This window comes from Mugil cephalus, chromosome 1 (genome assembly GCF_022458985.1).
Source record: "Mugil cephalus isolate CIBA_MC_2020 chromosome 1, CIBA_Mcephalus_1.1, whole genome shotgun sequence".
Lineage (NCBI taxonomy): Eukaryota > Metazoa > Chordata > Actinopteri > Mugiliformes > Mugilidae > Mugil > Mugil cephalus.
The window spans coordinates 10581554-10607117 of record NC_061770.1 but is presented as its reverse complement, the minus strand read 5'-3'; the positions used below and the strand labels follow the sequence as shown (position 1 = coordinate 10607117).

The window sequence follows — 25564 nt, the reverse complement described above, 5'->3', positions numbered from 1 at the left end:
CCCTTTAAATCATCACAATGATCAGCAGTAAGTTACCTCGATGACAAAGTCCATTTCAATCTTGTTACTCCAGGGCATTCATGAAAATGCCCGAATTGTCAGATCTTTCCTGTGAGCTGCTGTCACCAGCCGAATATAAAGCTGTGCAATGATGATAAAAGCATAGTGACAGCCCTTTGGTTCGGCTGACGGTGAGAAACTGACGTATAGTAGTAATAAAAATGACTGCAAATGAGATGCAAACAAAGGAATAAAGTCACCGGTCTGCAATTGTTAAAAAAAAAAATAAATAGATTTAATTTTAGCTACTGTTCTCGGATGCGTCATGTTATCTATCGGACACAAATATAACCTTTCTGCTGCCCCTTTTCTAAATAATTCAGCACCAGCCCGCAAAGTGAATTTGAGAGAAAGAGACAGTGATGAAGGGCAGAGAGGTAATGGGCACAAACAGCAGGTGCATTAAGCATTTTCTTTCTAACACAGCGTAAAAATGTATTCTACCCAACATAGGCGTTTCTTAATGGGAACACGAGTACTTGTGCACAAGCACATCATTTTTTTTTTTTTCATGGTCACAGGTGCAGACAAGCCCAGAAAAAAAAAATTACACACTGTAGGATTTTGAAAAATGGTCTCTCTCTCTCTCTCTCTCTCTCTGCGATGAGCTGGAGGAGTCACCCAGTTCAGACTAACCCAGATGTGACAAGAAAAGAACTTTCACTTCTGCCTTCTGATTAGTCAGCAGGGTCTCTGTGGCCCCCCTCTCACATCGCTCCCTCTCCCTTCCCCAATCTAAGCGCACTTCATAAAAGCCAAACTCGGATAGAAAGCCTCCAATCCTCAGACCAAATCCCTCTTATGCTGGTCTTACTCAGAGGAGGGGAAAGCGGCTCACTGGTCTCACTCCCTTCCCTTCCTTCCCTCTTTCTCCGTACAGTCCAGACATTTATTTTCTCAGAAACAACAAGAGAAGACCCTCTTCCAGAGGCTGCAGCAGCCAGGCCTGATGTAATGGAGGGGAAAATGCAATTGTTCCATGTTCCTGTTTCGCTCTGGGTACAAAAAACACTGTTTCCTCACAGCCACTTCTCCAGCACTTCAGAGCCAAGCACAACACAGCCACGTAAAAATAGCTCTGCCACAGAAAGTAAGTGAAGAAACACGAATGGCCATAAGCTATGAGTCAGCCCGGCATGTATGCATTTATTCAAATGTGCCGACACAAAGGAAAATATACGCGCGCGCCGTTTATGCCCCCCTGCCAAACGTGCGCACAAATCATCACGGCTGCTCGCGTGCAGGCAGCCCACCCATTTGTGTTATGACATCTCGTCTGACCCTTGCCCCGCCTTTATGCCTTTGCTAATTGCTCATGTTTATTCCTCGGCGTCCTGAGAGACGGACGGGCTCGGTGGGCACTCGAGCGAGCCACAGGTACAGAAGGAGCCAGACAGACGTGGTAGGGAGCGGGAAATAAACGAGCCTTCCTTCTATTTCTGTGTCAGAGTGGGGAAGGTGTTCTCACGAGTCAGCCGAGACAGAGGGACGGACTAACGTATGTTTCAGAGCTCTTTCAGCAAACCACTCACGGTTTTGGCTTGTGTTTAAATATAGATGGATGCTTTCCCTCTTAATAAAACCCCATCAAAACATACCAGAAAGGACTACTACAGATGGGAACGAGAGAGAGAGGAGTGTGGGAAATAGAAAGTGGGGGTTTTGCACAGGGCTTGACCCAGTCTGGATAAAGACCTCTGGTAGTGACGGGGAGAGAGATTGGAAACACAGCTAAGACACGAGCGAGGGGTGACATCATCTCTGACTCCGAGGATCCGGGTAGGGGTGGGGGCAGTCCGTGTCAGTGCAATAGGTGATTGTGTCAGCGATGATAGATGTTAGACGTGCCACTGTTTTGTTACACCGTTATGAAACAGAGACAACTACTGATTTATGGTGGCACGCATAAAACCACCACACAAGCTACAAACCATCTATAATGCATGGAGAGTGGCAGTTGGAGAACAGGCTCGTGCAGATCAAATCTGTTTCAATGAACGTCACAGATGGTTCAGATTCCGCCGAAATGTCGCTGGCCTGAACAACACGAGACAGACGGGTGATATCCTTAAATTATCGGGGTGTGCTGAGCAATATTTCGGGTGCGAGTCTGACTTTCGTTTGTGGTGTTTTCCACGCTCGCATACTTACAGTGACGGGCAGCTCCCTTTCGCTGGAGCTGAGCAGTCCGTTGATGGTGCAGTGGAACAGCTGGTCGTTGTGGAAGCTGATGTTACAGGGATAGGAGCCAACCATCACAGAGTATTCGTCCGGCACCAGTTCCAGATCGCTCTGCACCTTCTGCACCAGAAAGGAATAAAAAAACCCCCCCGTCAGATGGTCGGTGGTAACGGACTAGTGCAGACACAGATAACATCATAAAGGCCGTTAAACCACACACACATGCAAAACCCAGGCTCCGGCAGGTCTGACAGAGACAGCAGACAACAGCCAATCTAACTTGGGATTGAGTTCAACTTAAAGCAGCAAACATTCTGCTGCCTCTCCCTCACTGGTAAAAAAAAAACTATCTACAGTATAAACAAACCCACTGATGGTGATCCCTGCCTGAGCCCAAAATAATATCTGCAGGCTGTTAACTTTACAGGAACATTTTTCTTTTGATCTCTTCCGCACTTCATCTACACCTAAGCCCTATCTTTCATTGCTGTATTGATTAAAAGGACACTCCTCTGATTTTACACTTAAAGTGTGACTTTAGTTATGAGGAATCATCTCTCATCCTTTTTTTCAAAGAGTTCTACCGCTGCAGCCCTTCTAAAGCCTGAACGATCAGCCCTGACGTTTGTCATCAGTTATCTGAAAGGGAAACACTGCTTTACATTGAGGTTGAAAGATGTTTATCAGGCGGCGAGGGTTTGATTAAGGGGCTTTTAAGGATAAAACTGAAGACAGTATTAGTCCCAGAAGGATCTGGAGCACACGACTAAATTGAAGGAATCCCTGTTTCGGTCAATACGGATCTCGCCGCAGAAACATGAAAAACCATTTTTTCAAATGTAAAGTGCATTCCTGGGCCAAAACGTTAAGGTAATGATCTGCAATCTTTACTAGGAAAACAGATGTTTTAGCCATCCCTCCTACAAAGAACATTTCGGTTTCAAAGCATATTTGACCCTGAAATGAGTTGACTCTGAGTGTGCTGGACCTAAAATTGCATCAAATTCAGCAGTTCTAAAATTACTGTTTTTTTTACTGATTCAGCTTGTTTCATCTCAGCAAATGATGTGTGCTTGTTCTAGAAATGGTTTACAACGTTACATTTTCGTTCTTTGCTAGTTTCTAGCCATGTTATGGGGGTATCCAGGTGAGTCAGTGGCTTTCGACAGCGGCACGAAATGTATCTGTGTGTGCAAAATTACACTCCTTATTTTCCTTCACAACTTTTCTTTCTTGAATTTATTTAAAAATCATTATAATAAAATGTGAGTTGGAAGCTGCTAGAATTAGAATTAGGCACCTGCAGGGTAAGGTGCCAGGCAGAAGATAGTAGTAGTGATGTGATGCATATTATAGCTGGTGAAATGTGGCCGTGAAACATTTTTTTTTTATAGTTCAGTGTCACAGAGTAACCTTTAAATCCGAGGTAAGAGTTGTTCCTTAGCTACAAGGAGCCATTACAGAGGGGCTGAAGGCTGCCGAGATTGCAGACCCCTGGTTTAAATGAACCTTATCAAAAAAATATACTCGTTGGTGCAAAACACATCAATCCACCAATATAATCAACTAAATATCAATAGTAGTAACACAGTAGCATATCAGTGATTTAGTCCTAGTCAGATATATGAATGGTCAGACAGGTTGTAAACAGTTTAGCTTGATTTCATAAAGCACTTTTTTGAAGACTAAACCAACCAGGAAGTCACACAGCAGTGTCCTAAATCATTTAGTTTAACCTTGGAGATCTGTATGTAACCTATATGATCATACCACTGCTAGTTCTTTGTCCTTTCCAAGTCATTCTTGGCTCTGTGTAATTATCTCAGCATGCACAATGTTATGATTACTAATTAGAACGATGGCCAGGCCTACAAAAATAGGACCCTATTTGTACGAAACCGCAATTTCCCTTCAATATCGGAATGACAAGTGAGGAAGTGTATGTGTGTGTGTGTGTGTTTATCCCCGGTGTGTTTCCCTGCTTTGATTACAGCCTTAGGGCACTGTTCTGCCCCTACTGCAGGATGCTCCCCCCTGGGTCTCTGTCAACAAATGCTTCCCTGCGCAGACACAACACAAACGCATTATGAACAAAGAGCACCAAACTATACTCTTCATACAAATACGTTTGAGCAGTTAGTGAATAAAAAAAATAAAAAAATAAAAAATCCATTTTCTGTTATATGCGTAACGTTTTCACACATAAACTAATCAGACTGAAACCGTGGACCCTAAATGCCGAAACAGGATGAAAGCAAACAAAACCCACCCACATTCCTGCTTGGCATGGCTAACAAGCTCCCTATTAAACAAACACATTCACTCCCCAGCCTCTCCCCCCCGCCCCTCCCGCCCCTCCTCTCCTTCAGGTCCATCTCAAGTGGAATCCACCTTCTTTAACAAAACAGGAAACAACAGACGAGTCACCCATGCGGACAGGCTGAGGCAGCGGTTCCTGCCGGGGCCTCATCCTGGCACTCGCAAACACACAAAGAGGAAGCCGCATCATGGCCAGACATCCCTTTCTCTGCTCTTAGCATGTGCGTGTCGCGCAGTGTCACACCCGGGCAGCCCTTCAGGGTGATGAATTCCTACAGACAGGTGCTTAGATCAGCCGGAACATATTAACGTGCTTGAGACCTCCCACTGAGCTGCTCCCTCCTCCCCCCCGACAAGAGATCCCCAGCAGACACCACCACGTTTCAGGGGACACGGCCTTTGATGTGTTTCATGTGCCTTTATGTGGTTTAGGTGAATATGAATAGAGAAACGTTCAGGTCTGTCTGCCTTCCACAGTGGGTGTAGTCAGGTTCACCGCTGGAGTCAAACAAACAGGGAACTGATAGAAGGTAATGTCATTAAGGGTTCGGTATGAATCAGCGGTGTAGCTATTATTGTAGCGTCGATGTAGGTAAAATGCAGTGCTGGTTTATTGCTCAACAACTGGGATGTATGATGGCTAAGTCAAAATGTTAATCTCTCTAATATTCTATGAAGACATACCTCCTAAATAAATGCTCCTTTGTGCTTAGAGCTGACTTTTGTCAGGTAACTGCGTTGCAAACCTAAATGTTGGTTAAAAAAAAACAACATTTAATATAGTCTCAGAGATGCTTGGCCAGAGACTCTTAAGTTCACCAAGTTCTTCCTTATAGTAAATATACGTTGCCACCTGTCGGGTTAAAATACAGTTTTTAACTGTCAGTTTTTTTTAGTTGAAATAATAAATAATTTGGTTTTAGTCTGAATAATATCTATGGTTGAATGTCTAACTATGTAATGGTTTTGACACAGAGGTCAAGTTATTGCGATTCAACCACAGTGTGTTGTTGTTAAATCTGAAATTGCTGTGTAAAATAATCAGTAATAACAGAAGCATTCTTATTCACTGGAACACGAAGCACACTGATTGAAAACTGACTCATCAGCGACCCAGCACAACAACAACAACCACAACAGCGCAGCCTGAATGTGAACGTCCGTCCCCGGTTAGTGTCACTCACGTTGATGATGAGTGTCAGTGGCTCTCCCGGATGGTGTTTAATCAGCTTCTCCTTGCTGGCGGTGAAGAACTGAGGGTCCTCCACGTATTCCAACATGAAGTGCCCTTTGTGAGGTTCCTCCTCCTCCTCCTCCGGCTCGTCATTGAAGGAGGAAGGGCCGTCTCCCGTGTAGGGGACTCCATTCAGGAAGAACTGCACCGAGGTCTGCTGGGACTGGCTGGATGCTGGGGACGGGCAGGTGATGGTGGAGGGGGAGAGCACGGTGCAGCTCTGTGGAAGGACAAGAAAAGAAAAAAAAGGGGGGGGGCTGGTTAAAAATAAAGTCTTTAATCGGGTGTGTTATGATCCAAAAAGGAAACAGCTCAGCTGATTACTCACTGTTTGTCCGATTTCCAGCACTTGCATGGTGGCACTCTGCACCAGATCAAAACCCTGGCCTGTAACTGTGATGGTCCTGCCACCACTGTGACACACACAGACACACGGAAACAACAGAGAGCCATTTCAGAAATGTGTCAGAATCACACTGGCATGCAAATACTTTGGGGGCACTGCAGCAAAATGAAAGAGAAACAGAGGAGCAAATTATAATGGAAAACAGACTGCGGGGAAAATCTGCACGTCATCAAAGACGTACCGCTGTCCTGTCACACACGTGCTGTGTTATTAAGAACACAATGGGGAGAAGACAAACAGGACAGCATTACAGTAATGAGTTATGTCTGCGACTGGGAATGGGAGGGGAACTGCAAAGCTTTCCAGCTTGAGATATTTAAGACATTTTGGTTGTAATGCTCGTGGTGTGTGTGTGTGTGTGTGGCAGTATTCCTACCTCAGGAAGCTCTTTTTGGGGTGGATGAAGCTGATAGTGGGGTTCTTCTCATAGGTGTATGTGGCGCTAAGGGAATCGCCCTGGCATGGAAAGTCTTCAAACTCCACGCACACCGACACTGAGTCGGTGTATGCGTGCAGGGCTGGGGGCATGGTGCATTCAATCGTCTGATCTGTTTTACTGGAAAAAAACAGGAAAAAAAAAAAGAAAAAGAAACCGCACAAGTTTAATTCCAAAAAAATTACACCCGGAGTTATGTTTACTGCAGCTTGGCAGATTTTCACAGAAGAATTATTTTGGAATGAATTGTCGCTACAAATAGAGGTGCTGAATTTAAACGTGTGAGCAACTTGACAAGCTTCGCGCAGGCCCAGCATAGCCACACAGCCTGAACGTTCGAGTATTATGTCTATTATGTCTGTGCATCTGCTATCAAGCAGAAAACACCAGAAGCGGTTCAGATGCTTCACTTCTCAGCCACCGTTCGAAGTCACGGAGACCCGGACTTGCTCGCAAACTTAAAAAAGACGACAGTGGTACTTACTCCGTGATGATGCAGTCCAGTGTGTTGTTGACCTTGACTCTAACCTGGGAGCCAATGTCCAGGTTTTCCCCTCTGATGATCACTCTAGTTCCTCCAGCACGGGAGCCCTTGCTCGGCTCCATGGAAAGCAGCTTTGGGACCTGCACGCAGAGTGGGGACGCAGCGCATGACTAAAAAGACATCTCTCACTAGACGTCTGACAGCTTCTGTCACTGGAAAAGACAGGTTTACTCAAACTGTGTTGGCCATCTACGATTCTTCTCTCGACAGCAAATTAAGTCTTTCCCCGTCCTTTGAGGTTCAAATATCTTTGCAGATTGGTTGAGGCAGCTGCTGACTATAACAGTAAATTAGTGAGAAAGCTGTGAAGACAGCCCACGCTGCAGTATGTTAAAGTGCTGCTAGCGGCGGCGGGCCTTTGGGCCCGAGCAGGACAGCTATACTGCTGGTAATAATGTTCATGCATACATAAAACAGCATGTACACACGTTTATATATACAGGACACATATACACATGCACCTACATACACAACCACATACACGAAGCACCTTCGGCAAAGATGAATATCTCTGTCCAGCTCTGCAGTTACCAGCATCAGCATTACTGCTCTTTCCGAACTTTCTATCCCCACCATGAACCTTGCCTCCGGGGAAGCCTCTTATCCTCACTGACAGGATTCACTTCCTCAGTGTGCACGGATGGAGCAGCCCTATTGTGCGTTTGAGTGTCAGAGTGGGTGTAAGGAGGCAGATGTTTCCGTCCAAAGGTTTGAGGAAGGAGATGTGGTGGAAGCACATATCCTGTCTCCAGAACTGTTTTTCCTTTCTCCCACATCTTCTCCTCAACACCGGCAGTAAAAATAAAATAAAATAAAATATAAAAACTCGCACACCGAACAACGCAGAGTAAGTCTGAGAGGAGTTCCCACAACAGCCTGCCGTCATGTTTGTTGTTCTGGATTTTATGGATTTCGTGTATCAAGAAGGTTTTCGAGATCGGGGTTATTTCTCTGGGGGGATGACTCACAGGCAGAGCTGCTCTCAGAAGCTGCTGGACTGATTGAGTGTCCCAGCATTGAAATATAAAAACTCTTTGTCTATAAACAAAGAGAAACAAAGGTCTTACATGGGTATTTCCACTGGCTGAATATTCTTATTCCAGTGAGAGACTGCGTGGGTCGAGGTCAATTAACACAATACTGCTAGTTCTCTTCGGCCGGCGTTGAATGCGGAGCAAAGGGACATTCCAACAATCACCATATTTGTTTTTGCTGGCAGTGATAGCGCAATGACAATAGCTGCTTAGCTGCGGCTCCGATGGACGTTTGAAGACTCCCACGCGCTAGCATTCCTCCGAATCGTAAAACGCATCTGTTAACACTCAACTGACACACTTGGGAGGGCTCTCCCAGAGGGGAGCAAGGCAGAAGAAGAATGTGGAGGAAGAGACGGAAGAGCGAGCAAAAAAAAAAAAAAAAAATCAGCGTGAGGGTAGGTGCCTGGGGAATACTCACTAAGTACGAGAAGCTCTCCTTCGACGTGCCCATCCCACTCTGCTCCACATCCACTCGGACAATATCTGCCTTGTCATGTTCAGACCTCCCCGTGAGACACACCAGCCTGGACACAAAACACCACAAAGTGAGGTCAGCTAATTAAAAACACATCATACACACACACACACACACACACACACACACACACATATATATATTAAAACAATAATAATTCATTAAAAAAAATATAATTTCAATCAGATTAAAAAAGAAGTTGCACAAGTCAAACTGCAAAAGAGGAGAAACTAATATGATCATGAGTCCTAAACAAAGACCCATAATTAATCTCTGAGATTGAGGGTTATGAACTAATTCATCAATCCCTATTGAATTTACATATTGAATCCAATAAAGCCCTGAGATACCAGATATTAGGAGATGCAAAGTTCAAAGCTCCTCAGACCAGATGTGTCTAACCACAGAGGAGATTAAGGGGCTGCTGAGGCTTGTTCTCGCACCTCCCGGCTGTGATTAAACCCTGTGTCAGCCATGCGCTCTCTGCAGGGACATCTCATATTAATGACACCGCGGTGCACGGCGCGGGGACCTACTGTTCTGGGACCTCGCCGGGATAAATGTACTAGGGGGCGAACACAACCTTTATCGCCTCGCGTGATCCCCCCCTCCTGCTCCCTCCAGCCTGACACCCTGTCGGTTTATTTAGTCAGGTGCCTGCTGCTATAGTGGTTACAGATTTTCCGGATGATTGACGGAGAAGGGGGATCGTGGGGAATTTACATTCGCGGAGGAGCCGTGTGCTTTATGTAGGAGGACCTGGCAGGACATGGGGTGAGATATGAGAGGGCCGGGCAGACCCGGGCTTGACTGCGGTCGAGCTGTCGCGGCCGCGACCAAGAGAAAGAATCTCTGCTCCATTTTAAACAAACCTCAGCCCAGAACGAAAGGAGACCAATTTAAGTTTCGCTCATGCGGCTGAATAGCTGATAAAAATACACTGGAATAACCTGCAGTACCAGCCATCTGTTGATGGCAGGGTCTACATTCCTCGCTCATTAATTACAGGAGCATCAGGTAAAAGAACGTCGTTACACTCAAATTACACTCCTGTCAGTTATGTGGCATGAGGGCAGACACGCACCTGTTGGAGGACAACGCATCACTTCACATGCTCTAATTCAGAGAATAAAGTGGAAAATAGGGACGCGCAAAATGAATCATGACTATTCAGGCTCCAGCTTGCGAGAAATAAAAGACTGTGGAGCCTGAGTCAGCCAGAAGCAGCGGCGACGCTTCAGGCCGGGAATCAAATTGTTATCAAAACAGTCCATTACATCGTATGACGGCTGATGTTCCATGGTAATATCAAGCATTACTCGAGATTAAAAGACTATTATGAAACCATTATTTCCTGAAGAGTACAGACTGGGTTTGAAATCCTGCTTCATGATCACACCAAGAAAAAGGCGCGTGATAGAAAAGCATGACGGCACCCATATGGATTGCATATATTTAACGCGCTATCACATCACATTAATCTCCAACACATGTCCAAAGCGGACAGATGTTTTGTTCTGTCCATGTAACAGCTCAAAGCCAAAACAGGCTCGCTTTAAAATGATAAAACACTGACAAAGGCAGGACACCCTCGCACTGGATTTGTAATGGCATAATTGAATGAACACCAATTAAATTCAGCAAATAAATGAATTCATTTTCTGGTGAATTAGATTATTGCCCGTCCTATAGCCACTGTGGTTAGCAGTAGTGACGGCGCTCGCTATTCTTCTGATTGTGTCGAACGAAACACTGCAGAAAGGGATTTCACAGCCTCCTGCACCAATGTTGCAGAATTCCCGGCTTACCGATATGTGACGTTTCCCAATCGCCTGAAATCAGTGTGCATGCAGTGATATCATACAAAAAGACTTTTGCACGACTTTGCACGATCCGCAGACGCCCTGGTGTGTTTATGTGCGTGTGTGAGCCGAGCGTGATGTTGATGCAGTGTGATCCCAGTCAAAGGACAGCCACGCTCCCAGCGGGAGCTGACACAGCCTGGACCGACCCTTGCTCCAAATTCCACCGCCGCCCCACTGTGGAGATATTACGGGTTTCAAAGGTCAATATTTGATCTTGAATACTGAGCCCGAGATGTCTCCGATCATTTCCCGCCGAGCGTCCGATGAGGATCATCAACGGTCGCGTCCACGCGCGTCTGGATGAGGGGCGTAGTCTGAGTCCGGCTAAATGGACGAGCTGAAGGCCACTTGAGGCTCGCACGAAAATGACAGAGAGGGCAGCGTGGAGGATCTGAGGCACACATCCAGAGGAGTACTCCAGTAAATGAGGTGTGCCTAGACTAACTGTGCCATCAATTAACATGTTGACACCCGGTGCGAGGAGCGCAGCCTCTCCACTGCTTGCACATTTTGGCACACAGATGTGAACTTTCACCTCTCAGCACACGAGCAGACACCTGTCTCAACAGTCCTGATGAATGAGGTCACATGCACAGGTGCGTGTAGGCTGCTGGGTCTGGCCTCTTTTACGAGTGCCCATTTAAGTGTTAGACTTGTTAAACAATTTCACAAACAATTTCCTCTCAGTATTCTGATTGTGATTTTTGTAAAACTGTTTTTTGTTTTTTTATGCATCTTCAAACAGCTTCAGGCCATTTTTTTTCTTTCTAAATGTTGAACATAAAGGGTTTCAGTAAGGGCGATGAGGAAGGGCTAAATCTAATCAATCATCAGAGGTCCTCACAAGGATAGAAGTCGAAACACTGTGAATGTGCTGACACTGTCAGATGCACTGACGTGTTATGATTTGTCAGTGCGACTTCCAGCAATGAGGATGTGCTCCGCTGTCATAACAACCGCCCTCAAGAGCCAATGAGGAATGACGACATGAGACGAGATCAGCCGCGGAGTGAAATGTGATTCGCTGTTTTCGACATGTGTGGTTTCTGGGCATGTGTCAGGCAGCTTGAGTGACAGGTAAGACCCGCGGGTCACCCGAGAACTGGTCTTAATACAATGATTGGCTTCAATGGAGCAAGACCAGATAAACAGTTCCATTCAGGGAACATTACAGATACTGAATGAAAGTTTGGATGTAATTGTAGAGTTACTGACTTCCACCGAGCTCTGTTATTGCCAGAGTCAAAGCCGGGTCCTGCTGTCTCCATGGTGACAGTGTGATGGTCCCCGAGCATCAGAGGGATGGCAATGGAGTCATTTTAAATGAGAAGTGTGCCGCATAATAATATTTGTGAAAATTAGCCTCATGAATACACGAAAACTGAGCTGCACATGGAGGTCGACATTCTAATTTCAAGTCTGGTGAACCTGTGCAGGCTTCACGTTATTAATGAACTGTGAAGTGGATTTGTGAGAAGTTTAATATGGACTCATTTTGGCTTTTCTTTAAATAAAGATATGTCCCTTACAAGGTGAAAAGTACTGAGTCACACGAGCTGCCTCAAATGGTTTATTTGACTTTCCCTCTCAGGACTCTCTGACTTTCCACTTGGTTTGATTGAGTGTCATCTAATCTGGGACTGAAACACTTAACTCTGATATTCTATCTTGATGATTCATATGCCAGAACCAGAATATACTGTATGCTCGTCAATGCATTTCATAAACTCCTGCTAATCTGTGTGTTGCTCTTCCCCAACATAAGACTGGTATGGACAATTTCAGAAATGATCAGAACTGATGTAGCGGAAACAGAGATTCTGCCTTTTTTATTGCATTCGTTGTTTTTCTTTCTTTTATGCAATTCAAGTCAACTCCTGCCAATTTGGTCAGAGAGTCTGGTGTGTTGCTCTAACATGGCCTTGAGTCACCGGCCTCTAGCGGAGATGAGGACGTCTGGTAAGCTCACTGCTTTCTAACTCCATAACCCTCGATTTCCTCCTTTAATTGTCAGTTTGAGATTTCCCACGATCCCACTGGAGCTACAAAAGGCTGGACAGCTTTTACAACCCACATCCTCCGGTTCCCTCAAAAACCTGTAAACGCGTCCGCCGCAAAAAACGGCCTTCGATTAATTTTACCGTAAGACCTGTGTTAGAGGTATGTCATTTTTCCAAAAGTGTTGTTTTTTTTACCCCTACACCCTTCAGCTTCGTTCGTGTTTTTCCCAGCTGATAAGTCATTCCAGTGGGGCAGAGCTGCAGCGGTGTCTGTTATCCATTAAAAGCAGGCGGCTCTCAATGTCTTACTGTCTGACTTGGGTTTTAGCTCGTGCGGTGCTCATGTCAGGATTCCTTTCAGAGTCTGTGAGAAACCCTTCTGTCACTTGTTCCGTGTGCCCGTTCCTGCCCTCCATCCACCTGAACGCTCACCTGTCTGAAAGCATGTGCGGTTGCCATGGCAGCAGGTAATTGTAAGCTATCATCTTGGAAGCCGGCGACATGATACTGCAACAGGGATTTAATTAAAATGCAAGTTGATGCATATGCCAAGCACTTATTCCAGCCATCTTGTCATTTTGAAAATGTAGATAATGTGTAATGTAATTTCATGAGTGCAAGGAAGATCAGACACCCGGGAAACTGCTGATATACGCCGCAAATGCACGCATCATAATGCACTTATGCGTTGGAATACTTACTCTGTGGAGACAGTGTAGAGTTCGGGCTGCAGAGTGCACGGCACATTTCCTATGGAGACCCTGACTGCCCCAGCCCTGCGGCCCAGGTTCCGGCCCTGTACTGTCAGCTGGGTGCCTCCTTCCACTGGACCCTTCAGGGGGGAGATCTGACAAAGACGGAGCAATGAACGTGGAGAAAAACGCCGTAATATGCACAATAAATTAGAGCTCACAAGCAGATTTCCTCCCTAAAAACACTCCTTTAATGATGGGCAGTAATGAACATGGCCGAATTAAAAGAACAGAGGTTCGGTCTGATGCTGACAAGGAGTGTGGCGCACATGGAGATGAGGGGCCCCTGTGAGTGTCCTCCTTCTGAAGACTAGGGATCTAATTGAACAGACACACGGTTTAGGTATATGCACACACAAAGGAGACACTTAACTGTGCCAGTCTGAGACTCTTCAGCCTCTAATCCTCTACAGCACATGCAAATAAAGAGCAGCCTAAGAGCCCCCTTCACATCCCACAAGAGAAAGACGGAGTGAGAAAGTGAGGGCTGGAGAGGAGAGGTGGAGAGCGCCGCAGAAAGGTGGATGAGTGGGGAGGCAATTTAGAGAACCGAGTGTCGAGGGGAAAGCGAACGCTGATGGTGGTGGTGAGAGAGCAAAGCCTCGACAGGGGAATTAATGCACGGAGCTGTTCCCTTTCATCTGTTTTCCTGCGTCTGCTCCGTCAAATTCCTCAGCTCCATTTCTGCTGTTGTTTGGAGGCACCGTCTCGCGCATCATTTCAGCCCGCGCCTCGGGTCTGTTAACTTTCCACGGAGGGGCTGAGAAGCGAGGGGAGAGGAGCATCACCTCCTCTCTCGCCGCGAAAACAGAACTTTTAGGGGATAGCATTTGCCGTGCCCAGACACATGCAATCTGCCATTGTGTTGTCACGGCAGCAAGGCAAACCCAGCAGCGCGCCTGCTTTTCTGAGTGACCCCCCCTGGCTGAGCTGAGGTCGGCGTGACCCCTCTGTGTTATTAGCCCGGCTCCGGCTCTATCAGAAACCGAGGCGAGGAATGAAAACAGCACCTCTGTTTGGTCTAGCGAAGAGGACAAGGTTCGGCTCTGCATTCGGATGATTTGAAACCCACAAGAGTGACAGCACAGATAATAATAATCTTTACATATATATCTCAGCTAAAAGGGAGGTGGTTAAGAAAAGAAAGTACGACTGAAAAAGTGCGCAAAAACAAACCGTATTTCTGATAGGCAGGAAATGATGTAGATGTTCTAGCAGATATATTAAGATTTTTTGAGGCAAAGTGCAGCCACCCTTCCTGTTGCACATGTATGTGGGCCGCTTCCTTTACCAAAAAGGACACACAGGAGCAGACACACAGAGAAAGCTCCCGGCAGCAAACGCTTATTTATTTTCACTATGCGTCTTATAGCACCTAGTGTGTCTCTGCGGCGCCATTGAGCACTGACATCAACATCAGCTCTCATGCTGTTCATTTACACCTCTTACAAGCCTGTGAGTCTTGGTTTACAGCGCCATCTCCGCCTGGCCTCCGGGGAGATCACCGGGTGAGAATGTGCCGCTGCAAAAAAAAAAAAAAAACTCCAGAAGCAACGCTGGAGCTATTGAACGCATTTGAGGACCAGATTACTCCACATTATTGTATTCAGATGAAATGTAACGCATACATATCACCTGCTCCAGATAAGCCACCTAACATGTGTTTTCTTTTTGTTAGCTTTTTTTTTTTTTTTTTTTTGCTGTTCTCGGATAGATTCTTTTGAGGTCAGAGCTTTCATCTTCCTCTCCTCACTTCAGTTCCTGTGCATCACACTAATCAAGGAGGACGTGAGGACAAAAACAGGAAAAAGCTTCTCACTGTACAATACCCTTCTCCACCCTTTCTCCGTACGGCTAGCTCTCCATCCCCTCTTCAATATACGTCTCACCAACATCTTTTTTACTGTTTTGAATGCCAAAGTACCTCTGATCAATGTTTTTTTTTTTTTTCAAACAGAGGCCTAACCCACATGTAACATGAGAACGAAGCGCCTGCGGTGATAATAAATGGCTCCGTTGTCTTACGTCAATGCGTTGAACGGAGAGCGTTTGTCACAATTAGGAGGCGAGTGGCGAAGTTTAGGGAATAACCGAATCCTCTTCCACATCATCGATACTTTCTCCGCTTGTTCCTCGTGACGGAGATTTCGTGTGAGAACACAAAGCGCGCACACACGTTTTATTATCTTAGCTACATGCTGTCACAAGGACTATACAGTGTAACAAAGAGCCGCTGCTGCAGCGCGTGAGTGCGAATGTTTAGGGAGAGTGGATCCTTTCTTCTCTAAGCTGGAGTACTCGGGCTCTAACCCCTGTGGATTCTCTGGGAAAACACGGCTGCCAGAGCATTGCATCACACACCCCACCAAACCACAGCCCCACTATCCTCCCTGCAGCCCGCTCTCCTGAGAGACAGCCAGTGTGTGTGTGTGTGTGTGTGTGTGTGTGTGTGTGTGTGAGCGAGTGTGAGAGAGAAAGCAACAATGGTCTACCCACGCATACGGCATCTCAGCCCAGCTAACTTCAGTCACGTAAGAAGTCCACATAAGTTAGACTCTCACAGAGCATCCTGTTAGTCACAGTAGGCTGACAGCTACAAAGAAGGAATTATAATCGTGAATGCTTCAATATGGCCTATTTGTGTGACAGATTGTGGGCTTATTTGTGTGTGTGCGTATGTGAGACTGGGTGTGCGTGTGCGCGCGCGCGCATGTGTGTGTCCGCCTGCTTTGTTCTGCTTGCTTATTCTCCTGGGCCAACCAGGTTTTTATCTACAGGAAGTTCAGGCCGACTGAGCCTCATGTGAGCCATGCTTCCCATGACCGCCTACCGTGGCTGCACTGATATAAGGTTTAGCGGCTGCGGGGACGAAGAAAAAAAAAAAAAAAAAAGAGAACGGACTATAAAAACGCTCTCATTACAGCCGGACAAACGAATGAATACGATCATGCAAATCAGCCGAAGTGTTTAAAGAGAACAGAGGAGCCGGCGGTAATCTGGATGTCGTGACCGCAGTCAGATCCCGTGTAAGATTAACACTCCTTAATTCTTTTTACTAGTGTGGTTTGGCTCTTGTTGTAGTCCCAAATCCAGAATCCCTCGTGGTTCTTGTTTGTTTTCTTTCAGTTTATGTGGTTTTTCTGAGTAAAGGGTTCAACACATATACATACTGTAGTTACCCAGGGTAATAGGTGTTCCCATGCCCTCCTGAGTGATTGCAGATCGACTCAGCCGTGTCCCCTGAGGGCTGTGGCCAAGGGAGTGTTAAGTGTTATTACAGAGTGACTGGTTTAATAAGAATCCATTCAAACAATCCCCCAGCAGATGACACTTGACAGACAGACTATGGGGCTACTGCTCCATGTGAGTGACCCCATGAGTCAGTTACTCCTCACAGCCTGGGAGCCACAGAGAGAAGGCGGAGCTACGGGAGGATGAATGATGAAAGCATTTGTAGTCCACAGTCATGCACGTTAAACCTGTGATCTTACCTTGTGGATCTCCGGAGCTGGACACTGCTCTAGGATTGGCTGGCAGTCATCTCTCGGCCTACAGCTGTTTTCACACCAGCCACAGAGGTGCCCCTGATCCTCCCGGCCCCAGCACTGAGAGCAGTCCGAACTACCCACTCCACAGTTGTACACCTCCACTAGAGGGAGATGGGAGGTAGGGGGAAAAAAAGACAGAGAGGCCGTTTGTCTTGTCTGCTACACTCCTTAAGTTATTTTCTTTTATAGCTCACATGAACCATATGGGTTGCATGCTCTAAATAAACTGCATAAGCATTTGGAAGATGATATATTCATTGCTATAAAAATAAACCAGGAAAAAAAAAAGAGAGAGAGGGAGCTAGTGGAGTGTAGGAGAACAAAGCCAGGGAAAACAGATGATTATGTTCATGTTCCAATGTGCCTCCCAGTGAGAAGTCCCATTTGTATCACCGCGTGTGCATCTGTGCAACTTATTGTGTGCATATTACGGTGTGCCTGCATGTGCGCGATAAAGTGTGTGTCATTTCAAAAAATTTGATGACTCCGCGTGTTAGCGAGCAACCCGCCTTGTCCGTTAACGCCGCAGAGTGTCTGGCAGCGGCCCAGCGCTGTTGTTCACATGGTAGACACATGGACTGTGAACATCTGGGGCTGGGATAGGCAAAGCCTGGCTTGTGTAGCTGCGCTGCCGACAACATGCCAAGTTCAACAGCACACGTCACTCCTCATCGTCCTACTGTTGTCATGGATCTCAAACTGTATTTGCAACAATACATTTGGACACTGCTTGTGAGAGGCATTGACAACACTTCGAAGTGCGGCGTCCCTGTGTTCTATAATCATTACGTGTAATTAGGTGGTAGAAGAATGTGACATTATGGTAAATTGCCGGTTTCTGGCAAATGATGTGTTGCAATACAAAGACTGCTATTATTACAAGTGAAAAGCAGTCTAGCACTGTTTGTCCATGTAAGTGATTCTGTATCTTTCTGCGGCTTTGATCAAATCCGCCAGTCTCATCAGAAAACATCTGTGCACAGGTTAAATGCATTCTGGGAGCAACAGTGTCAGGTATTTTTTTCCCCCTTGTTTTGGCGGCGGTTTAATTACAATGCAAATACAAGGGAGCTGAGCAAACAACAGCAGCTCAGCGGAGGGCTGTCTTTTTCCATCTTTTTCTGGCGCATGTCTACATAATCATGGGTTTTATGTCTTACCTTTCATCGGCTGAGGACTGTCAACGAATATCTCCTCCCTGTGTCCGTTGAAGTGTCCTCTCCTCCTCAGGTTGAGGTGGTAAATCTGACTCCTCTGATTGGTGGACAGCTAAACAGACAGAGTGGTGGAAAAAAAGTTGTGCTGTCATCTTTGTGTCAATGTATCTGTGCTGGGTGTAATTTAGCTCCCACTTACTGTTGCTCTAGATAATAATGGGTTCTCTTTCAACTCATAAACAACGGTTTAAAATAATTACATCGAACACAACTTACAAATAAGTCTTAAATCTGACGATAATGAGCACGCTGAACCAGTAAACACACAGTTGAACTTGTTAGCTACTTCTGGAAGGTCATACTTACTGTCACGGCACTGCACTTGACAGTCGAGCTGTCCAGCCATGTGGCCTCGTATCGCTGCTCCGTTTCGAAGTCGCACTCCAGACTCTCCCCCTGTTTTGCAGAACACTTACTTTAAGCTAATTGACAACAGCCGGAACGATATCTAAGCCGGCCTCAGAATTGAAACCATCACCGCCGTTGTACATAAAGAGATGAGCAACGCTCCCTAAAACGTGTCTGGTAACAATCGACAGCTCAGGAAAGAGCACCAGGAAACTGAAATAACTCACAATAATTGTCCCTGCCAGGAAAAAGGCAATTCATTCAAAATTCATATTCATAAACATCTGGACTCTCTCACACCTCGGCGAGTCACCTGGGAGCCGGAATAATGAATATGAATTCCTTCTTCACAAAATGCGTGCCCTGAGTTCTACTGAGCTAAGACATGCAGAGTTAAGATCATGAAGGAGCGGAGATACGTAGCAGCAGTAAAGGATGAGTGCTTAAAGTAGAAGAAGTAATTTGCCTGTGAATCCAGCAGGCTTAAATCGCTCTACTTTTATCGGACTCTCCAGGACTCCGGGCTCTTTTTGACACCTGAGAAGCTTGATTTACTTACTTTATTTATTTTTTTTGCGCAACTGAAAGTTGTTTTTTTTTTAACTTTTTTTCCTCACACACTTCACAGCGCTTGAAATTATCCCTTGAATTATTTTGAATCGGAATTAATACGTATTTCAAACACATTCACTCGTGCTTTTCACCAAATGTTTCAGTGAGGCTGTTTACGCAACGTACAAAATTATTTTCGGTCTGTCTTTTACTGAAAGTGTGGGAAGCACACATGATAAACAAGGATTTGAACTATCTGTGGGTTTTTTTTTTTTTTTTGGAAAGAACGGATGTGATTGACAGCACACATCCTGCTCTGACGACTCATCGACAGGCTGAAGACTTTATTCAATGTCAGTTTGTGCAAACTTTCATAATAAAGAGTAGCATGCCTAGTCACATCCAAGCTGCCCTGAGGAAGTATGTGTGTGTGTGTCTGTCTTTGGGGGGGGAGGGGGGGGGTTTGTATGTGACTCAATGTCTGTCACCATAGCAACACACCAGGGTACAGTTGTAGAGGCCAGCCAGGGTTAGGCGAGTGACTGACCACGCCTGGCAACCAGTCAGCGCTGGAATTTTGAGTAGATCCCAGTTTTGTCCTTATCAGTGATGCAGGATCATCGTGCGTAAAGCATGGCTGAAGAATGAGAATAGGAGTTTGAATAACTGATCTGGAAGTGTTGGCTGAATTTAAAACGGGCACGAGCGAAATAAAGCTCCTGCCGTGAGTTGCTGCCTCAGACCCACTACGCTTTGTGCACTGTGCTGACGAAGACACAACTCAGCTACTCAGATACCGGCGGCACGGTGGGTCCAGACAGCTGAGCAGTGAGCAACATAAGCATAAAAAGGCTCGTTCATTCTTCATTTTCATCCCTGTCTCGCTACATGGAGATCACCCAAACGGAGGTTTTACTCATTCATTGACCCAAATCGCGGCACACAAATATCTGTCTGTGTTTAACTCAGCTTGAAGCAAACACACCATATGCTCCTGTTTTATTCCAATCATTTTCACAACATGCTTTTTGGACCACGTCCAAACGCAGCTCCACAGCTAGAGGCTGTCTGCCATACCTCCTGGATGTTGCTCAGGGATATGGTGAAGTCTTGGGCCATTCCTGACGGAGACGGAGGGACCTCTGAGGCGACCAGGCTGGGGCAGGAAGCGGCACTCTGCAGTGAGGTGGGGGTGCGGGGTCAGGAAGTGACATATAGGAGTTACAATAACACAATGACTGCACCCGTGCACACATCCGCAACCCAAAATACCTGTCCTGTTTATCTGGAGGAGGAGGAAATGAAGGGGTGAAGTCTCGCTTTGAGGGAAAACAACAATAGCTTCAAATAGAGAGACGATGAGGGATTAGAAAAACAGACCCACCGGACACTGTGATGGGCTCAGCAGAACACGAACAACCCACCTCATCATCTCTGTCTGACCTACATTACAAAACCCCCCTTTTTTATGTTGAAAAAGAAATAAAACACATTCCTCTTGTGCTTTGACATGTTTGTGCCTTTCTGTCTCTTGGGGTCTGAATCAGCATGCCTGACATGGATTTATTGCATTTGCTTAGAAAATGCAAATGATGTCTATATGACTTTTGGAACAAAAAGCGCTCTGTTCGGGAGGAGGGTCTTGTGATTTAACATGAAACACTCAACGAAACACCGTGACGAGAACATTTGACGAGCAGCTGACCACATCACTGACGGTCGTCTCCTAACGCGACCAGTAGGGACACGGTCAGACTTTGCGCCCTGGGGGAATAAGTCAGCTGGGCCACGCAGGCCATGGGACCTGGCTCCACGGTAAAACTCCAGAGGGGACGGCAGCAACGTGACGGCGGAACTAGCCTCAGCGTTGTCAGGAAAATTGTCGGGAGCGCAGCGGTGTCTTGGGAGACTTAATTGGTTTAAATGAGGCTACACTAGTTTTAGATAAATTCCACACTTTCACAGCCATTTCATGCTCCTGTGCCAAGCGTTTTACCCTATCTGATTTGTTTCCTTTTCGGAGCACTTTACACTTGCTCAAGGGTTTACATTGCCAAACATATATCTGCATAATCCGTTTGCACAGTCACCTACTCAAAATAACGAGACGTATAACTCAGCCACTGAAAATGTAGGAGTGGATTTATCTCTCCGCTGGCATCGGACAGACTTGACATTTACTAATAAATCCTTGGACAAATAGGGGTTACAGTGAATTAATCTTCCACTATATCACACAACACTGCCAAAAAGAGAACATTTAGAGGAGGTCAGAGGAGCTTTATAATGGCACATTAGCCTGTTAGGAGTCTGTAAAACCACAGCCTCCTGAGATTTTATAGCAACATTTCCACATAGTGTAGTTGGGACACTTGTAACCTCACACTGAATTACCACATTATTGCTTAACCCATCTGGACTCGGATCATCACAGCACATTTTTTGGACAGTTGAGGCGGATTATGCCTGAGGCTTTGACTAGCAGGAGCTTAATGTGAGGAGCTCCCCCCCAGACATCATCTGTTTGGTTGATGGATTGAAAAGAGGGCGACTCACCTCCAGCAGACTGTGCTTTGAGTCATCTTTGTTGGAGACACATAGGTGGTTCTCTTGGTCCCAGTAACATTTCCACCGAGTGCTCAGGCAGCTCACACATCTACAGCAACACACAGAGACGCACGTACGTGAAAACGGTTGGGAAACAGGCATCGGGCGCTGCCAAATATGGCCGCCCTTCCCGGTATCTCCCTGTGATCCGTTCCCATAGGGTGTTGTTTTTTTTTCAAAGAGCCACTTTGACTCATTTGGAGCGCAACGCAAACGGAGAGGCCGAAACTGATTACAGGCATCAAAGTTTAGCTTTAATAAAAGGAAGTAATGATTAGTCACAGCGGCGGACATATTCATTCCACGGTTACAACACAGCAAAGCAAGAGAGGGAAAGGTCGGACCGGGCCAAATCTGCTGAAATGAAACAAAGCACTTCTCTATAAACACTGGAAAATGATGATGCGTGTGTGTGCATGCCGTCTCCTGTATTTATGTGTTTGCGAGACAGAGGTTTGAGCAGCCTGTGTTGAGACGCTTTGGGAAGAAAGAAAGGGAATATTAATTTGCGTCTTAGGTCTTGTTTGAATGTCAAGTGTGAGTCTAATCATATTCTGTATTTTTGTAAAAAACAACGATGAATTGACGCTACTGTTAAGCGTTTCTAGAGCCTGATTATCTCTGGCATACGCCGCCACACTCGCTGACACGTCCCTTCATTAAGATCAACACTGTTGTTTATTTTGAATCTATAGCATACATAAATTCCTCCGGCTGTTTGCTCAGCGGACTACGCAGCAGCATGAAAGATGTTTTTTTTCGAAGCGGCAGTTCCCATGTTTAGAATTTAAGTTGAAGAAGATGAAAATACATATCTGTGACCACTTTGGAAGACTTAGAGAGGCAGAGATGGAGAGAGGAGTAGGCAGACGGTGCAGTATTAAGTTATTCAAGTTGAATTCACACGACAAATGCACGGCGACGCTCAAATAATTACGTTTTAGTTAGTGTGACTCGCACTGCCGAGGAAAAAAACATCAAAGGTCCGAACCCAAAGACTGCAGAGCAGATGCTAATGGATAGTGTGGTATCTGCATTACACTGGAAGTTTATAGGCTGTTTGTCTAACTACACGACGTAGATTTACACACTAAGCAGCTATAAGCAAATAAATCACAGGTGGATTTTTAGTTACAATGAGCAAAAATCTTAAGTTAAATCCTACTCAACAATGTCTCTGCTAATTACTGACTGAAGATAGTATTTATACATATATATATATATATATAAATTTGATCTACCCTCAGTAGATCCAAACTTTTGTGATAAACACTGTTTTAAGGTAACAATCAAAGTCTGAAATAGGTTTCTTTATTCATAGATGTCCTGTTAAAATGAGCCATTACATACACTGTTTCCCATAAAAGTAGACTAATTTTGTTTTCAGACACATCCCTCTTTTAGTTCCCATTCATACAGTTTAACAGGAGATGTTGGGTTAACTATTTTGTGGTTAACCAACGGATTAATCGACTCTTACCAGTACTTTATGACCGCAGGGACCTTTAGATTTAGCCCACACTGATATTTCACATATTACTCAAGTCAGAGTTAAAACGGTTGCTCACCCAGATTACTAATCCCAGTGGCATCTAGCATCTGCATCTCCAAACTGTCTGCCTCCACCTCAACATAAAGACAGGAAATGTGTGCGTTCTTTGTGCGCATCATCTACCCTTTCGGTTGTTTAGTACATAAGGTTAGTCAAGTAGAGGCGATGAGACACGGCAGGTAGTGAGGACTGTATTCAGGCTTGCTGCCAGTTTTCCTGACTAACTATCGAAAAGTGGAACACCTCCATCCTGTCTGTGTCAGTGTTTGTGTGTGTGAGTGTAGTGTGTTGTGTGTGTGTCACGGCGAAGCCGGCGGGTAGAGACAGATGTCCCACACTAGGAGTTGATACTGCCTCCAGAGATATCAGCGCTCAGAGGGTGGGGCTGTAGATTGGGTGGAGTGGAGAGGGTGCGAGAGGATGCAGAAACTTAATTGAAACGTGTATGCGTGATTAGAAGCAGACAGACCCCTCGAGGCTCTTATCGGCAGCAGAGCCTCTGTTTTGCCCGACTCCCTTTCTGTCCCACTAAAAAACACGCACCGCACACCGCCACCCACACATCTCGGATTGTTTGCATACGCGCACTCTCTCCGCTTGACCTAACACTGACAGTAAATACCCCGTGAAACTGCCCACCACCACTAGTTATAATGACCACGCACACACACACACACACACACACACACACTAAACACACAGATGGGCTCGCACTCTCAGGGCCTCTCGGTGGACACAGCGGTTAAACATACATCCTCAATCACATCTCTGTCAAAGGGAAATACGTTTTGGAAGAAAAGGCCGGTTTCAGGGGCAGCAACGGGGAAGGAGAGAGGGTTGAGGGGGGAGGAGTGCGGGAGCAAACGCACAAAGACAGACAAGGAGAGAGGGAATAAAAAGAAAAGAGACATGCCAGAACTTGAGGCACGGGGAGAGACATATTAAACAAGTAAAGCACAAGGAAGAGTGTGTGTTTGTGTTTCAGACTGTGGCTGAGAGACAAAAAGACAAAAAGAGAGGGCAGGTTAGGTGTTTGTCCTGCCGGGCTGAGTGGTGAGACTGGAATGCTATCGTCTGCCTGTCATTAACACCACTTTGAATGTGTTAAGGCAGAACTGTCTAAACACAAACACAAACCCGAAGTTACTAAAAACACGAACGTTGCATCGTAAACAAAGACCTCTTCAAGCCAGTTGCCACGTTTGCCGTGACGACGATGATCTCGAGCGATCACAGCTCGTTTTAACGCCTTTATCCTGTTGGAGCGGAGACTGGTTATAGGTGTCTTCCTGTGTTTTGGCATCACACGTTGGTCAATTGGCTGGACTCAGATGAGACACACGCTCGCAAAAATGAATGGTCACCTTGAGCCAGCAGAGGACTGGGAATTAGAATGTTATTTCCTGTTTTTTCTAAAGCGGTTCCAACAGCCTCTGCCTCGTCGCGGTATATTTCGTTAAACACTCCAGGAAAAGTAACGCGTGATGTGTTTCAGAATTACAGGTGAATGACTGATTATTCAAGAAGATCTTGTTTATGTTCATCAGTAACAAATTTGTGGTGTAGTGGGGGTTACTCTGACAGGAGAACAAACAAATGCAAATATTTTGCACTGACAACTTTAGAAATTTCGACCCCACACACAAGTAGAATGAGGCAAGAGATTTTCAGCATGAAAAATGATCTGTAACTTAACATTTATAAAACCTCCTGTGTGTGATTGATCGTTTTAACAGACAGCCGGGCATCGTTTTCTAATAACGGGGACAAACTGAAGTGATGGATTCTTTCCTAAAGCACAAAACAAAGAGGGTCTAGAGTACTATCTGGTTTCATTGAGGCCACGCAGCTCATAAGACTCTCTTTAGGGATTATTAAAAAACCGCCGTGCGGTGATTAAAATCAGATAGAGTATAGCAGTTCCTCACTTTGCAGTGCTATGCTCATCCTGTGAAATCGGCACTTTGCTCATTATCACCTCCGACAAACCACCATCTAATTTCACACTCCTGGACCTCGCCGAGCTCCGAGGCCACGCTCGCATATTGGGTGAAGTCTTGCACACATGTACCTGCAGCTGCCGTGTTCACACCTCGAAACTGCTTTCAAAAAATGGACAAAAGGGACGCAGAAATGTCTTTTCAATCTCAGGGAATCGGGAAAACACACACACACGTGCACACCGACGGCCTTCTGAGTCTAAGATGTGCCCATCAGATAAAGTGGATCCTCTGACTTAGTCCAACATGAAGGAGGAAGCCAGCTGGACCGCCTCCAGACATGAGAAACCCTCTTTGTGACCCGGCAATACAAGTCAGAGTCCTTCCCAAAAACAAACGCCGACATGATCAGCCACACATGCATATCTAATTTCCTTTGGCCCGACGTTTACAGCATATTAATCCCACATTTGATCCTTCACTGAGAAGCC

The 25564-nt window shown here is 45.7% G+C and overlaps 1 protein-coding gene across 1 annotated transcript in view; it reads right to left on the bottom strand.

The window, feature by feature from the left end:
- The window catches only part of plxnd1 (plexin D1), a 59189-nt gene that overhangs the window by 17546 nt on the left and 16079 nt on the right, over positions 1 to 25564 (bottom strand). The window contains exons 8-19 of the mRNA XM_047604096.1: positions 21531 to 21630; positions 20052 to 20150; positions 18381 to 18470; positions 18018 to 18126; positions 16801 to 16958; positions 13259 to 13404; positions 8636 to 8741; positions 7121 to 7260; positions 6577 to 6756; positions 6123 to 6207; positions 5745 to 6014; positions 2212 to 2361 (exon numbers count right to left, since the gene is read on the bottom strand). Coding sequence (XP_047460052.1) covers positions 2212 to 2361; positions 5745 to 6014; positions 6123 to 6207; positions 6577 to 6756; positions 7121 to 7260; positions 8636 to 8741; positions 13259 to 13404; positions 16801 to 16958; positions 18018 to 18126; positions 18381 to 18470; positions 20052 to 20150; positions 21531 to 21630 — 1633 coding nt within the window. The remainder of the gene's footprint in view (positions 1 to 2211; positions 2362 to 5744; positions 6015 to 6122; positions 6208 to 6576; positions 6757 to 7120; positions 7261 to 8635; positions 8742 to 13258; positions 13405 to 16800; positions 16959 to 18017; positions 18127 to 18380; positions 18471 to 20051; positions 20151 to 21530; positions 21631 to 25564) is intronic.